Source organism: Trachypithecus francoisi, unplaced genomic scaffold, assembly GCF_009764315.1.
Source record: "Trachypithecus francoisi isolate TF-2019V2 unplaced genomic scaffold, Tfra_2.0 Lachesis_group19, whole genome shotgun sequence".
In the NCBI taxonomy this organism is placed as follows: Eukaryota; Metazoa; Chordata; class Mammalia; order Primates; family Cercopithecidae; genus Trachypithecus; species Trachypithecus francoisi.
Window position 1 is genome coordinate 37,719,339 of NW_022681464.1, and position 15,126 is coordinate 37,734,464.

Consider the following 15,126-nt stretch of genomic DNA (forward strand, 5'->3'; position numbering starts at 1 on the left):
ACCTCTCAAAGTGCTGGGACCACAGTTGTGAGCCCCCCAGAGCACAGTATTCTATTCTGGACAATCGCACTGAGGGCCATTCTGATTGAGTTATACACATGCTCTCTTTACACTTCATGTTTGGAAGGAACTGCAGTAGATGGTCAGCTTCCATGTTGACTGGAAAACAAAAGGAATGATACAGCCCCTGAACCTTACTCCAAATTTGTTATTGTTACTGATGTGGGTATGTCAATAACAATGGTGAATATTCACCCTCCTTTCACTGAGTGCCAGGTACGATGCTAACAGTTTACATCTGGCAATCCAATGAATCCTCCCCACAGCCAGATGAGTGATTCCAATTTTCAGAGGAGAACATGGAGCATAGAGGGGTGTATTGCTTGTCCAAGATCATTCAGCTAAGCGGGTGAGGGTGTCATATTTTGAACAGTACACTAATGCTCCTGCATGAATTCTGAAAACCCTTTTTCTCCATGTGATTTCAATTTTTCAGTTTTGAAACTCCCAGGTGATAGTGTACAATGTATTAAGGCACACGCCCCTAATCAACGTAGAAACATTTCCTCCTGGCATCTCTCACGAAAGATGATTAAAATAACGGCCACAGTCCTTAAGAGTGTCATCTAATCAGTCAGTTGATAAGGTCTGTCTTAGGTTCAAAGGATAAGGAGATTTTTGACTCCTTAGCTTTGTATAGCAAAGGAGATATTTACAAATAAGTAAGTTAAGAAAAACTGAAGAGGGCAAGTGTTCTTTGTTTTGATTTGATTTGTTTTATCAAAGCCTTTGACAAGAAAGCAGCTGTTATTTATAAATTTTGAAGTCTGGAGTCTCACTGAATTTGTTCTGGGCTTGGTGCAGTGGCTCGTGCTTGTAATCCCAGCACTTGGGAGGTCGAAGCAGGTGGATTGCTTGATCTCAGGAGTTCCAGACCAACCTGGGCAACATGGGGAAACCCTGTCTCTACTGAAAATACAAAAACTAGCTGGGTATGGTGCACCTGTAGTCCCAGCTACTCAGGAGGCTGAGGTGGGAGGATCACCTGAGCCCAAGAGGTCAAGGCTGCAGTGAGCCCCGATTGTACCACTGCACTCCAGCCTGGTTGACAGACCCAGACACTATCTCAAAAAGAAAAGAAAAAAAATTGTTCTGAAGGTCCCTCTCCAACACAATGCCTATTTCAAATGGAGCTAAACAAAATTGTATCGCCCACCCCCTGGCATTCCAGAACACAGAACAGGCTAGATGCTGCAGCCAGTTCATTTTTCTCGGGGATATTTCTCTTTCCCTATTAAACTGCATTGTTTTTAAAAGAATGAAGGATGTCTTTTATTCAAGATATCTAGTCTTCAAGAACTTTCTTTTTCCATCATTAACTAAGCAGAACTAGGAAGCAATAAAGATACCTAAAAGTACACTAGAAATCCAGGGAACAGTTTTTTTGAACTCCAGAAAGTAAAGAGCCAAGGCGGGAGGGTCGCCTGAGCCCACGAGTTCAAGACCAGCCTGACAACATAGTGAGACACCCATCTCTACAAAAAAATTGATAAAAATTAGCCAGATGAGGTGGCATGTGCCTGTAGTCCCAGCTATTCAGGAGGCTGAGGTAGGAGGATTGCTTGAGCCTGAGAAGTGGAGGCTGCAGTGAGCCATGGTAGCACCACTGCATTTCAGCCTGGGTGACAGAGCAAGACCCTATATCCAAAACAAAACAAACAAACAAAAAAAAAAACACCAAAAACAGATGAGGGATCAGAAGGGCGGAAAACCCAGGCTAATCTCGTGATTCTTGACCACATCCTAGATGCAAATCAGTTCATCTTGATCAAATGTCGCTGCGCAAATGGCTGGGGTGGGACTAGGGGAAATGTATTTGCCTGCTGCCTCAGTGATAGTCACCCTCCTTTTCCAGCAGGCAATGGAAGGGTGGAGGGAGCACCTGGGTGGGCTGGAGGCCCGAGAGGCTCACTGCTTCCAAGACAACCGTCCCTAAGCACGCACAGAACCTGATGAACAGCTTATGTCATGATCCACAAGTGAATGAGAGAATAGATTGTATGAATGACCCATTCATAATGAAGTAGTTTTTCCTTGAATTTTTGCTTTAGGTAAGTTGGTCACACAATCAAGGGTGTGCGTCCCAAGTTACTATGGGACACTTGTTTTCAAAGCAGAAGAAATTCCTTCAGATTGTTATAGAAAACACAGTTTTCAAGTGCTCATTTAAGGCAGTTGGCAGCTTGTAAACAATTCATACCTGCAGCTTTCTGGCAGCATGTCCACATCACTGTTCATGGCAGGGATCAGAAGTTCTGCCCAATTAGTCTGTTTTTTAATGTGCTGAAGCTCTCTATCCTCCAGAAGCTTCCCTCTGTCTTGTTTCTTGTGCAAGGCATTCTGGTTCCTGAGTTTGTTGCATCCCTTCCTCCAGCTGGAAAAGAGAAAAAGAAAGAGGGTCTCTTGGGATCTTGGCCTCAAATCAAGAAATAACCTTGCGGCTGGGCACAGTGGCTAACACCTGTAATCCCAAGACTTTAGGAGACGAAGGCAGGAGGACTGCTTGAAACCAGGAGTTCAAGATCAACCTGGGCAACCAAGTAAGAACCCCCTCCCATCTCTACAAAAAATAAAAAATTAGCTGGACATGGTGGTGTGTGTCTGTACTCCTAGCTGCTTAGAAGACTGAAGTAGGAGGATCACTTGAGCCCAGGAGTTGCAGGCTATCGTGAGCTATGATGGCGTACAAAAAAATCAGCCTGGTATGGTGGTGTGCGCCTGTAGTCCCAGCTATCCAGAAGACTGAGACAGGAGGATTGCTTGAGCCCAGGGATATCAAGGCTGCAGCGAGCCATGATTGTACCACTGTACTCCAGCCTGAATGAGAGTGCAAGACTCCATCTCAAGAGAAAAAAAAAAAAGTAAAAGAAGGGAATAATAGGCCAGGCACAGTGGCTCATGCCTGAAATCCCAGCACTTTAAAAAGCCAAGGCAGGAGGATGACTTGAGATTAAGCATTCAAGACCAGCCTGGGCAACATGGTGAGATCCCATTTCTACCAAAAATTCGAAAAATTAGCTGAGTGTGATGGCACACACCTGTGGTCTCAGCTACGTGGGAGGCTACGGTGGGAGGATTGCTTGAGCCTGGGAGCTCGAGGCTGCAGTGAGCCATGATCACGCCACTGGACTCCAGCATGGGTGACAGAGTGAGACCCTTTCCCCCAACTAAATAAATAAATAAATAAATAATAAATAATACAAAAGAGGGAAGTAACCTTCTGAAAGTCAAGAATTTTCTGTCTTCCCAGCGCAGGCCCACAAAAACATACATGGGCTTGTGTCTAGAGAAAGACGTGCAATAAACATTAGCTCACTTAGTTGACTGTCCATCAGGAACTAACACCCTTCATTACATGGCAATGCCTGGAAGCCCTCCAAACACAGGCCCCATGTCAGTTTGGGCTCACTCATGAATCCTCAGTATTTTTGCACAATGCCTAGCTTGTAACAGATGCTCAGAATGAAATTTATTTACTGATAAATGCTATTAATAGCTGATTAAATATAGTATTGTGGTCATCTCAATGAAAAGTTGGTCCTTATACTCTTGGACAACTTCCTAGTATAACTTTGATTTGACGGAAAAAACAGATTGACTTGATCAGTTCAACACACTTTTAAGTTTGAGATTTACCTGTATCAGAGACACGTTGGAGTTGTTCTCTGCTAGTTGTAGACACACACAACTTGTGCGTTTCCTCCATTTTTTCCCCTCTTCCCCTTCTTCATTTCTATACTCTGTTTCTATTCTATGGGTCTTTCCGGCCGAGATAGTGTTAGGACAGGCAGGATAGGGAAGTCACACAGAAAGATACAGATTGGGTTACGAAAGACAGCTTTTTATCCCTTTCTGTGATTTCCCCCCCACGGTGGCTCTTTTGAAGGCTGGGATGACTTCAGTCCACTATTTGCATGATCTTCCGCTAGAGTCCAGGGACAGATGATGTCCTTACATGGTATAATCTTCTGCTTGGCCCTTGTAGTTTCTACTTAGGGACTTCTCTTTCTTTCATCTGCAAATCAAAAGGTCCAACAACACCATCAAAGAATATTAGAAACAAAATAGACCAATGGCTTCATTTAGTAGAGGAGGAACACAGGAAACCTTTTTCTTTTTTATTTTTTGAGACGGATTTTCACTCTTTTTGCCCAGGCTGGAGTGCAGTGGTGAGATCTTGGCTCACTGCAACCTCCATCTCCCCGGTTCAAGCGATTCTCCTGCCTCAGTCTCCCAAGTAGCTGGGATTACAGGCATGTGCCACCATGCCCGGCTAATTTTTTTTTCTTTTTTGTATTTTTAGCAGAGACGGGGTTTCACCATGTTGGTTAGGCTGGTCTTGAACTCTTGACCTCAGGTGATCCACCCGGCTTGGCTTCCCAAAGTGCTGGGATTACAGGCGTGAGCCACCCCGCCTGGCCCACAGCAAAGCTTTATTCACTTGACAAGTCATGGCTAACAGCGTCTGGTTAGCTCACAGAGGCTACAGTTTATCTGTGGAGTCTGGTAATCATGTCATTGACGACCCTGTACATTAATTAGATGCAGCAGGTCATCTCAAATACATAACTTTCCAACACTCCTTAGAATACAGCACTTGGGTGGTGATTTTATTTAACATTCCAGTACTTCATCCCAAAAAGAAATTGGTGGAGATTAGTGTAACTCAAGAATAGGCAGAAAACACACAAGAAAGTTTAAGACAGATGTCTAGCAGTGCCTGAACTGTTGAGAAGCAAAGGTGAGTAAATGCCTTAGTTTCAATAGAAAAAGAAAGTTCACAGTAGGACCTCAGAAGCAGAGGCTGTGAGATCACCTTTCAAAAATTGTGGAGCTGGACTCTGAGCTGCAGCAGCCACTGGGAATTGGTGGGGCTGTGGCTTGTCCTGTCCTGCCGCCCCCCACGTGGACTCGGAAACTGTTAGATGATTCCTAAGGCAGAGATGGGTAAAGAAAGAAGAGAACCAGCGTTCATTTCCCCCTGGACTCTATAAGTCCATGGAGGTGGTGGGGGAATGGCCATGTCTTGCCCGAGGAGGAAATCCGAGTCGAGCCCCCACTCCTCTCCCCGCGGGACTGATAAACATGTCCCTCATTCACCCCGAGAGGCTGGCACCCAGGCACGACGCGAGGACAGCCAGACTCGCCGACGGCGGCCGCGTCCCGAGGGGCCGGGAGCGCGCCTGTTGGAAGGTGGGAGGCGGAGTTGCTCGGCATCTGGGAAGAGACCAAAGGAATGAGTAATTGGAAATTCTGTAACATAGACCCTTATCCCAAACCCTTTAGTTCTTCCACCCCAAGCCCCCTGCCGAGAAGCGAAGGGACTGGAGACAGGGAGACGTGGTGGAGGGAGAGTCACGTTTCGCAGAGGGAAGTGAAATAAAGAGGGCGGCACCCGGGGGGACCTGTGCGTCATTGAGGGACCGAGGAGAAGCGCAGGGCGCACAGGGCTGCAAAAGGAGAAGTAGGAACCAGAAGCCGGAGGGGGCGGCCGCAGAGCGCGGGTTGGAGCGCCGCGAAGCGCCCGAGCCTCCTGCCTTCGCGGGCGGCGACCTGGCCGCCAGCAGCCTTGTGGCCGGTGCCCCGATCCGCCGCGCTCCGGACCCGGGCAGGCGGGAAGCGCCCGCTGCGCGCAGGATGTGGCAGCCGACACAGCCCTGGCCCCGCGCGCCCTGGCGCTGGGCGCTGGTGCTGCTGGCCCTGGGCTGCGCGGGGCTGTGCCATGCCGGCCCGCAGCCCGGGTATCCCGCGCGGCCCAGCGCTAGGAACAAGTAAGTGCGCGCCCCTCGGCTGGCCCCAAACCGCCTACCCCTCCCCGGCCCCCAGTTGAGCCCTGGAGCTGCCCTGCCAAAGACGACGAGCGGCAGCCGGGGGTCTCCCTTGGATTTCCCCGGGCGGCTCCTTCTCTGGGTGACCGCGCGCTGCGCCGCCGGCGCCTCAGGCAGAGCTGACTCCGGGGGCGTGGGCGCAGAGTGTCCCGCAGACCCGGCTGGTCCGAAAACGACTCCCAGGAATTCCAGGAGCCCCTGGGACCGTGAGTGCTTTTCTTTCCCGTCTTGGTCGGGTCCAGGCGCGCGCTCTCCAGAGGCGCACCCGGGCACCCTCCGGCGTCTGCTCTGTGAAGCTCCCGCCTCCGCAGAGGGCGACGGCTCTCACCCCGACCCTCGCGCGGTCTGGGGCTGCCGTCCCCTCTCCCCGGCCTCATTGTTCTCCAGGTTTACACCGTGCCCTTCTCCCTCTCTCTCCTGCACCCCAGGAACTGGTGCGCCTACATCGTGAACAAGAATGTGAGCTGCTCCGTGCTGGAGGGAAGTGAGAGTTTTATTCAGGCTCAGTACAACTGTGCCTGGAACCAGATGCCCTGTCCGTCCGCGCTGGTGTAAGTCCTGGAGCCGGGGAGCGGGCGGGGCGCGCCCGGGCCGGGGCGGTGGGGGTGGGGTGGGGTTGCCGCGCTGGGCTCCAATCCTCCTGTAAATCTCTTCCAGATCCGGTGAAAACCCAGCAGCGGAAAAGCGCTCAGAGCGCTGCGCGGGGCACCGGCCACGCTGGGGTGTTTAGGGAGCGTGTGCTGCCGGAGTGAGCGGGTAGGATGCGCACGCCTTGGGAGTGTGGGGTCGCGGGGGCATACGAGAGGATGAACAAAGTTCCCACTCCTACTTCTGTTTTTTTCCTTTCAATGTTTGTTTCTAACATAAGGCAGCTGAATCTAATTAGATCCATATTGTGTGTTCTGGGGCACACAGAAGATTCCAAAATGTATACTGCTAAAGACTTTTCAATGTAGGATTCGTTGAGAGGTTTGGCTAAGTAGTGCTCTAAAACGAGTGAGTTCTGTCCTTATGTCCCCATAAAACGGAATCTTCCAGTCTTGTAGATGTCTGAGCTAAAACCTCAGGAACATTTTGCTTAAAAGTGTGGTTCCCCAGCATACCTCCCTGCAACTTAGATTTGGAGATTCGCTAGAGATTGTGGGAGAGAATGGCCGTTAAAGACGGGGAAGAATTAATCATCTCTTTGCTTATAAAGATTTCACCATCTTAAACAAGCAGGAAGCAATGCAATAAAGTACAAATGCCGTTAAATACATGACACTCATTCAATTGTCATCGGGCAAGTCTTTGGGGTTTTGTGTCAGTCTGATATCGGAAGATGGGCCAGTGTGAATAAATGGCTGTTGAGGAGCACATGTGATGGCTGAAATTAATTGTTTCCCACTAAGAAGAAGTTGTTTGTCTTAGAGCACAGTTGTCATTATAGCAGAGAATAGCCAGTAGGCGGATCTGTCTTTGGCCAAACCAAGGGACAGACTGGAACTTGTACTCCAGGAAACCTTATTCCAGAGAACAGTACATGAGCCTGAAGTCCTGTGGGAAGTGGTCGCTGGGTCTACCCCACGTGGGCTGCTGGAGGAGCTGCCAACGGGGTTCAGCTAATTCCTGCTTGGCAAAAACAAAGCAAAACAGAAACTTAGACGAGGTCCCCACTTCCTAATATACAGTGGAAAACGCTGAAATGGAATGGCCAGCTAGGCTGTCTCTTTGAGTGGGATACATTGTCAGAGAGATACCGTACTGTCATCCAACCTTAATCTCTTAGTAAGATTGAGACCTCATCATCTACGGCCAGCAGTCAGTGACATCAGAACCAAGCAAGGTTTTTATACCTTGTGGGAGTGATACAAATTAAGTATTCAACTCAGTTTGAATGCATTTGTTTAAAATTAGAATTGAGTTATTAGTCAGGAATATTTTATTCATCTTATACACGAACTGCATGTTGTGGCTTGCTATAACCTTAAAACTTACTGGTGACAATTTGGAGATAAATGAATTTTTCATTTCGGGAGGTAATGCATTTTTGTTTAAAAGATGGCTTGTTTTTATTTTCTCAAATTATTCTAGCTGCTTGGAAAACCAAAGGATGATTTAATTGTTCTATTTGACCAAAACTCAGTGAAACTTGGTTGTCAGTGGGGAGTGAATCGCCTCCAGATTAGTAGGTTAATGCAAGGCAGTGGGAGTGCATTTTTGCCACCCAGTGAGTAGGACAACAGAATTGTTATACAAAATGACAGATGTTTCTGTTGTTTTATTAAAGCCAAAATAAGTGACCTGGGTGTTTTTCTTCAGTAATAACCACGTAAACAATTCAAGTGCATTTTTACATTTTAAGTACTGCACTGTAAGTGTGAAGTTTAAGAAACAAAGTCAGACTGAGCTGATGAACTTGAAAATCTTGACCTTAGTTTCAGCAGTAAATTCAGTCTTGACCTTTTTCAGTATCTTTAGGGATGGGACCGAATGGTTTACCTTATTTTTCAACTGAGGAATGCTTCCTAAGGTTTCTTTTTTGTTTGTTTTGTTTTGAGACAGAGTCTTACCATGTCACCCAGGCTGGGATGCAGTGGCGTGATCTTGGCTCACTGCAACCTCCGCCTCCTGGGTTCAAGCAATTCTCATTCCTCAGCCTCCGAGTAGCTGGGACTACAGGTGCATGCCACCATGTCCAGCTTTTTTTTTTTTTTTTTTGTATTTTTAGTAGAGACAGGGTTTCAACATGTTGGCCAGGCTGGTCTCGAACTTGAGCTCAGGCAATCGGCCCACCTCAGCCTGCTAAAGTGCTAGGATTATAAGCGTGAGCCACCATGTCCGGCCCCTAAGTTTGGAGAATTGGTGGATGAATGAAGACAAAGGAAGGAGCCTTCTTTTTATACTTAACAAGGAGGAATGGCTGTTTCACATGGAATTGATCAGTTTTTTTCTGAGGAATCCGGAAGCCTGAGTCACCTGGGACCTGTGGAAGGAAAGTTGAGTTTTTATTATTATTGTTTTTTAGAGACAGGGTCTCACTGTGTCACCCAGGCTGGGGTGCAGTGGCACCATCATAGTTCACTGCAACCTCTAACTCTTGGGCTCAAGCGATCCTCCCATCTCAGCGTCCTGAGTAGCTGGGATTACAAGCACAAGTCACTGCATCCTGCTAGTTTTTTATTTTTATTTTTTTAGGGATGAGGTCTCACTATGTTGCCCAGGCTGGAAAAGAAGGTTCTTCAGAAACTCACCCTAGAGTGAATGAGGGATAATTTGTGAGCAGTGTTGGAAGTACAGGGGTGGAGGTTGGCCGAGATGCTGGAGATAGAAACACATTTCTGCAGTTGAGAGTGACAGATAGGTTGGCGTCATTGAGGCCTTGACATGGTTGAGCAGAGCTGAGTTCTTCGGAACAGTGGAGGGGAAGGAAGAGGAAGAGCCAGGCAAGGAGAGAGAGTGAAGCAAAGATATTGGTAGAGGAAACCCCATCTTAGAGACTCAGGAGAAGTCCTGGAGGCTTCAGGCTCCAGAAAAGCCATGGGTTAGCGAGCAGGAAGCAGTTGTTTCTGCAGAAAGAGACTATTCAGGTCAGTGGGGTGCAGGCATTGTAATTTGTGTGAGATTGAGGGAGCGAGTCATGAAGAAACTTAGTTACGCAGAAAACGATATGATGGGAAAAAGGCTCTGATGGGAAAAAAGTTAGATAGTAGCCAAGCAGGTAAATAATTACTTAGAGAGAACTCTGGGCCAGGCAGGGTGGCTCATGCCTGTAATCCCAACATTTTGGGAGGCCGAGGCGGGAGGCTCATTTGAGCCCAAGAGTTTGAGATTAGCCTGGGCAACATAGTGTGACCCCATCACTATAAAATTTTTTTAAAAAAATAGCAGGGCATGGTGGTGCACACCTGTAGTCCCAGCCACTCGGGAGGCTGAGATAGAAGGATTGCTTAAGGCCAGGAGTTCGAGGCTGCAGTGAGCTGTGATCATGTCACTGCACTCCAGCCTGGATGATAGAGTGAGACCCTGTCTAAAACAGAGAGAGAGCGCTCTGCCTATCTGGGGACAGAAGTAAAGTAGCCATAGAGAGAGTACTCCAAGACTGAGGGTGAAACTGCTGGGAAATGGGGTGTGATGAAGGTACTCATTCAAATAACAGGAGGAGGGCTTCTGCGCCTGGCCATGTGGTTGGGCCCTACCAGCCTCCTTAGCTGTAGAGACTGACTGCAGGCCGCAGGTGCCTTGTCAGAAGGATGAGACAGTGCCCCATTTATATGTATGAAAAGCCTTAGATTCCAGATTGTGAATTTGAATATTGTTACGTGAAACCAGGAATAAAAGGGTTTTTTTTTTTTTATGATAAGTGGGCATTTTAAATAATGACTTTTCTGATACTATAAAGTACCTTCTCTGTGCCAGGCCCCGTGTTAGGGCTTTCCATTCCATATATTAGTTTATTTAGTTTCTGCAACAGCCCTTCAGGTTGAATGGTATTATCTCCATTTCACCAAGGAGAAAACTGAGATGAGCCATTCCCTAAGTTGCCTGTGATCATGTGAGGGTAGCCACTGAGCCGCCTGCTAGTCCAGGGCTCTGCAGACTGCCTTCTGTCTCTATAGCAATGGGAATGTGCCCGTTTGTTTGTCTGAGTGTATGCTTTCGGTAGGTTGCACAGTACTCAACTACTAAGAGTATTTACACCTTCTTTCATAAAAGGCAATTCTCATATAAAAGTGTTGAGAAAGCATTTCCGTGTGCATTCACGTGTGTGCGCATGTGCATGCATGTGCCTTTAACCCTCTCGTTACTGTGGGTCATTTTCCTATGATGCATGAACTGTCATTTTTCACACTATACAGTTTGTTGGCTTATTTTAATGAAACATGGGCAGATTGGGCTGTTTAAAGTTGTTATTAGAGAGGCGAGAGTTATCGGATATACTGCATGGACCAGTGAGCTTGACCACTTCAGGACTTCCACACGTATGTTCCTGAGCTCAGCTGCCAGCATGTCACAGGGGAATGGTGTTAAAAGCAGGCTTCCAGAAAAAGAATTTAAAGCCCACGCCCTAATGATTGTGATACTAGTCTTATGTGTAAATAATTGTGCAATAATAATTCATTTTTTCTTTTTTGAGATGGAGTCTCGCTCTGCTGCCCAGGCTGGAGCGCAGTGGCACCATCTCAGTTCACTACAACCTCCACCTGCCGGGTTCAAGTGATTCTCCTGCCTCAGCCTTCTGAGTAGCTGGGATTACAGGCCTGTACCACCACACCCAGCTAATTTCTGTATTTTTAGTAGAGACGGGGTTTCACCGTGTTGGCCAGACTGGTCTCCAACTCCTGACTTCAAGTGATCCGCCTGCTTCGGCCTCCTAAAGTGCTAGGATTATAGGCATGAGCCGTTGCACCAGGCCTGCAATAATCATTCTTAACACCTATAAAGATTCACCATCCCTTAGGAATTTAAAATTGGGATGTCTTCTCTCTCTGTGTCTCCCTCTAGTGCACAGGTCCTAGATGTGAGGAGGGCTCTGCATCTTCCGGGCACAGGACTGCTTCAACAAAACATGATTTGTCTTCCCTCCATAAATTCCTAAGGGTAGCTCAATAGGATCTGAGGAGGAGGAGTAGGAAAGGGTCGCCATCCCCTGGCAGAGAAGGAGAGGCTACAGAAGGGCCTGTGGACTCTGAACAGCACACACCTGCAGGCTGGGCATTTGCCATTCAGTCCTGATTCCCAAGGTGGGTCTGAGGCTGAGATAATTGTTTTACTTTCTACTTCTACATTCATAAAGCCAAATCTCTTAAAAATTTCATTGTATTGGGGAATTTTTCCAATTCTAAAAACTCTTGGTAGCTTGAACGGTCTGGTAGACTCTGCCACGCCCCAGCCCTTAGGATATTCCCGGCGATCGCCCGTCAGTGTGGTGGATGCAGCCTCTGAATCTGGACTCTCCGGAGTGGCTGTAAAGGTGGAGAGGTTCTGCCTTGGTCATGGGCTGGTTTTAGGGACAGGTACGTGGAGACATGGAATCGGAGTGACTTGGAATTCTTTGTGTGAGGCACTGGGCAGGTTGGCATCCGTGGGATTGAGACTGACCGCAGTGGGAGTATTTCCTTAAGGTGCATCATGAGAATGTGATGAGCCCTGCCACGTTCATTGTTCTCCATCCTTACAGCAACCCTCTGGGGTCATTACCCCCGTTTTACAGGAGGGCAAGTAGTTAGGAAGCAGCAGAGCCTGCCTCCAAATCCAGGCCTGTTATTTTCAAACCTCACACTCCTCCCACTCCACACCCGGCAACCCCGGAAGGTCTCAACCCACAGCCGGGCTGAGCACACTGAGGGTGACTGTGTGATGCCTAACGCAGTGGGTGCTGCACTGGCAGCCTCCCTGGCAGGGTGGGAAGGCAGGAGGGAAGGGCCTGACGTGTCTTACAGCCTCCAATACCCATTGGTCGTGTTTGGATGTACGGCTGGTAGAAAACAGCACAATCTTTCTTCTCTTTATTGGACTGGTGTTGTTTTCTTTCATGCGTCCAAATTGTCCCGTCGTCTCCTGCTCAGCCTGATGGTTCTAGTCTTGGAGGCACTGGGAGGTGTCCGGTCCACAGATAGGCTGCGTTGTTGGCGAAGACATTCAAGGACCCCAGAGGTGAGGCAGGATTCTTCCCTCTGAGTTCACTTTGCCTCCAAACTCAGGGCTGAGTTTCTGTAGGGCCCAGAGTTTTCTCTTTCTGACACCACACACTGACTTGGGCTTATCAGCATCTGGCCACCTCCTCCTCACCACCTCGTGGCCTGGGTTGTATCTTGGTGGAATTTTTCCTATTAGCTCTTTTTCTAAAAAGATCTCATCAGTCGGGGGAGGGATCTGGGTGGGGCCAACACACAGAGCCTGTGCTGCTGAGATAATGCCCGCCAGGAATCTGCAGCAGGTGTTGAGTTTTGTTGCATTCAGAACACCTCTAATCCTCCTCAGGCTCCGAGGGGAGCAGGTGGTTGTTCAGTCGGAAGAAAATTTGTCTATTACGGAATAACCTCAGCCAGGAAAGGTGGCTTAAAAAAACACAGACACACATACACAACATTTGGCTGGGCGTGGTGGCTCGTGCCTGTAATTCTTGCACTTCGGGAGGCTGAGGCAAGAGGATTGCTTGAGCCCAGGAGTTCAAGACCGGCCTGATTAACATAGTGAGACCTTGGCTCTACATAAAATAGAATAAACTAGCTGGGTATGGTGGTACACGCCTGTAGTCCCCGCTACTGGAGAGGCTGAGGTGGGAGGGTTGCTTGAGTCTGGGAGTTGAAGGCTGCAGTGAGCCATGATTACACTACTGCACTCCAGCTTGGGTGACAGAGTCCAAAAACAAAACAAAACCCAGAATAGAACATGTAAAGCTGCAGGAGTCTGGGGGAAGAAAATGAGGGCTTACATATTCTAGAGTCCATTTTCTGTTTTCTACATCTCCAGGAACAGAATAACTTTCAGTTCAGAAAGTACTTTTTGTGTATAGCTTTGGGGGAATTTTTTTTTTCCTTCAGCTTTTAAACAAAAGTTTCGCCATCAATTGGCTGTTAGGAGGCTTGTTCCTTGGCATCGAAGGTAACTTGGGGTCAGCTGAGGAGGACTGAGCTCGTGTCAGACTCCTGCCCGGGAGGGCTGGAATCCCAGGCTTCCAATCCTGGAGAGCTGCACACTGTTGCTATTTTGAGTTTCTTTCTTGGGGTTTCCATTCCTTATTGGCCCCTTGGGGCTGCTCCCCTAAAATCTCCAGACCTTCCTTTGAAGTTTCTTATTTCTCTTGTTCCTGTCTTCTTCCTAGGTTCCCAGTGGAGGAGATACTCTGCTTGCAGGGCCCTTTGGCTTTTCCAGAACATTTCCACACCATTATTTTATTCTTATCACAAGTTCAGCCAGGAGACTAGGTAGGGCTGAGATCTGGGGTCTTGGAAAAAGAACTTCATGCTTAGGGGCTACACTTTCTCCCTTTGTCTTACAGAACAGAGAATAGTATTCAAAGAGAGGTAATGGCCTTACAAAAAACAGCTTGCTTTTTGTTAGAACTTGTTTTAATTAAGCCCTGTAATTGGTCTTCCTCTGTTCATCTGTTCCGCCCACATTGGCACGTGGTATTTGAGTTAAAAACCCTGAGGTAGCCAGAAAAGGGGAGGCAGGTGGGGGCAGGCTGTAAAGAACGGCGAACAGGTGGGAGCTTTGGGGGTGTTGCATCCAGGTTGGGTGGGTGGCTGACGTGCTCTGGAAGAGGAGATAGAAGAGTTGGCCTGCAGCTTGACGTCTCCCACCACCAAGCTGTGTGACCACAGGCAAGTCACTTAGCCCTTCTGAGGCACACTTTCCTCACGTCTACATGACAGAGCTGTGGGGAGGAGGCCCAAGGGCGGAAACACAGCTGACAGAACTTTTAAAACTTGCGCTGTCACACTAATGTAAGGCACACCTAGCAGGCACGTCTGGTGAACACTCACTGTTTTCGTTGTCGGTTTGGAATGTTGTTGCCTCACAGGTGATCTGATCTTTGAAAATCTTTGGGTTTGAAGTTAATGCTTGCTGACACATTGGAGAAAGGCTAAAACGTTCACAATTGAAATCGTTAAATTCAGTGAATTAAGATAATAATGACACTGACTTGACTAAGATGAACTTTAAAAGATTAAGTGAAGCTCTGCCGGGCACGGTGGTGTGTTCCTGTAATTCCAGCTACCCGGGAAGCTGAGGCGGGAGGATCGCTTGAGTCCAGGAGTTTGAATCCAGCCTGGGCAACATAGTGAGACCTCATCTCTAAAAAATAAAATAAAATTTAAATGTAAAAAAACTGAGTGAAATTCTTAGAGATGACACTGGAAGCCGAGCCAGCAGTGCAGTCTCTTTTGGGGAATGCACATAAATGGTTATGGTCAAGGTCAATGCTACAGTGGCCTCTGAGGATTTCTTACTGGTTCTGCAGGTGTCTGTGTGCCTGGAGTAGGCCCGTAAAGAAAGGTTAGCTAGGCCGGGCGCGGTGGCTCAAGCCTGTAATCCCAGCACTTTGGGAGGCCGAGACGGGCGGATCACTAGGTCAGGAGATCGAGTCCATCCTCCTGGCTAACACGGTGAAACCCCGTCTCTACTAAAAAAATACAAAAAACTAGCCGGGCGAGGTGGTGGGTGCCTGTAGTCCCAGCTACTCGGGAGGCTGAGGCAGGAGAATGGCGTAAACCCGGGAGGCAGAGCTTGCAGTGAGCTGAGATCCGGC

The 15,126-nt window shown here is 48.1% G+C and overlaps 1 protein-coding gene across 1 annotated transcript in view; it reads left to right on the plus strand.

Annotated features, from left to right (window-relative positions):
• The first annotated feature begins 5,529 nt into the window (after nucleotides 1-5,529).
• The window catches only part of EMILIN2 (elastin microfibril interfacer 2), a 61,085-nt gene continuing 51,488 nt past the window's right edge, over nucleotides 5,530-15,126 (plus strand). The window contains exons 1-2 of the mRNA XM_033178213.1: nucleotides 5,530-5,831; nucleotides 6,317-6,439. Of these exons, the coding sequence (XP_033034104.1) occupies nucleotides 5,698-5,831; nucleotides 6,317-6,439 (257 nt within the window). The 5' untranslated portion in view covers nucleotides 5,530-5,697. The remainder of the gene's footprint in view (nucleotides 5,832-6,316; nucleotides 6,440-15,126) is intronic.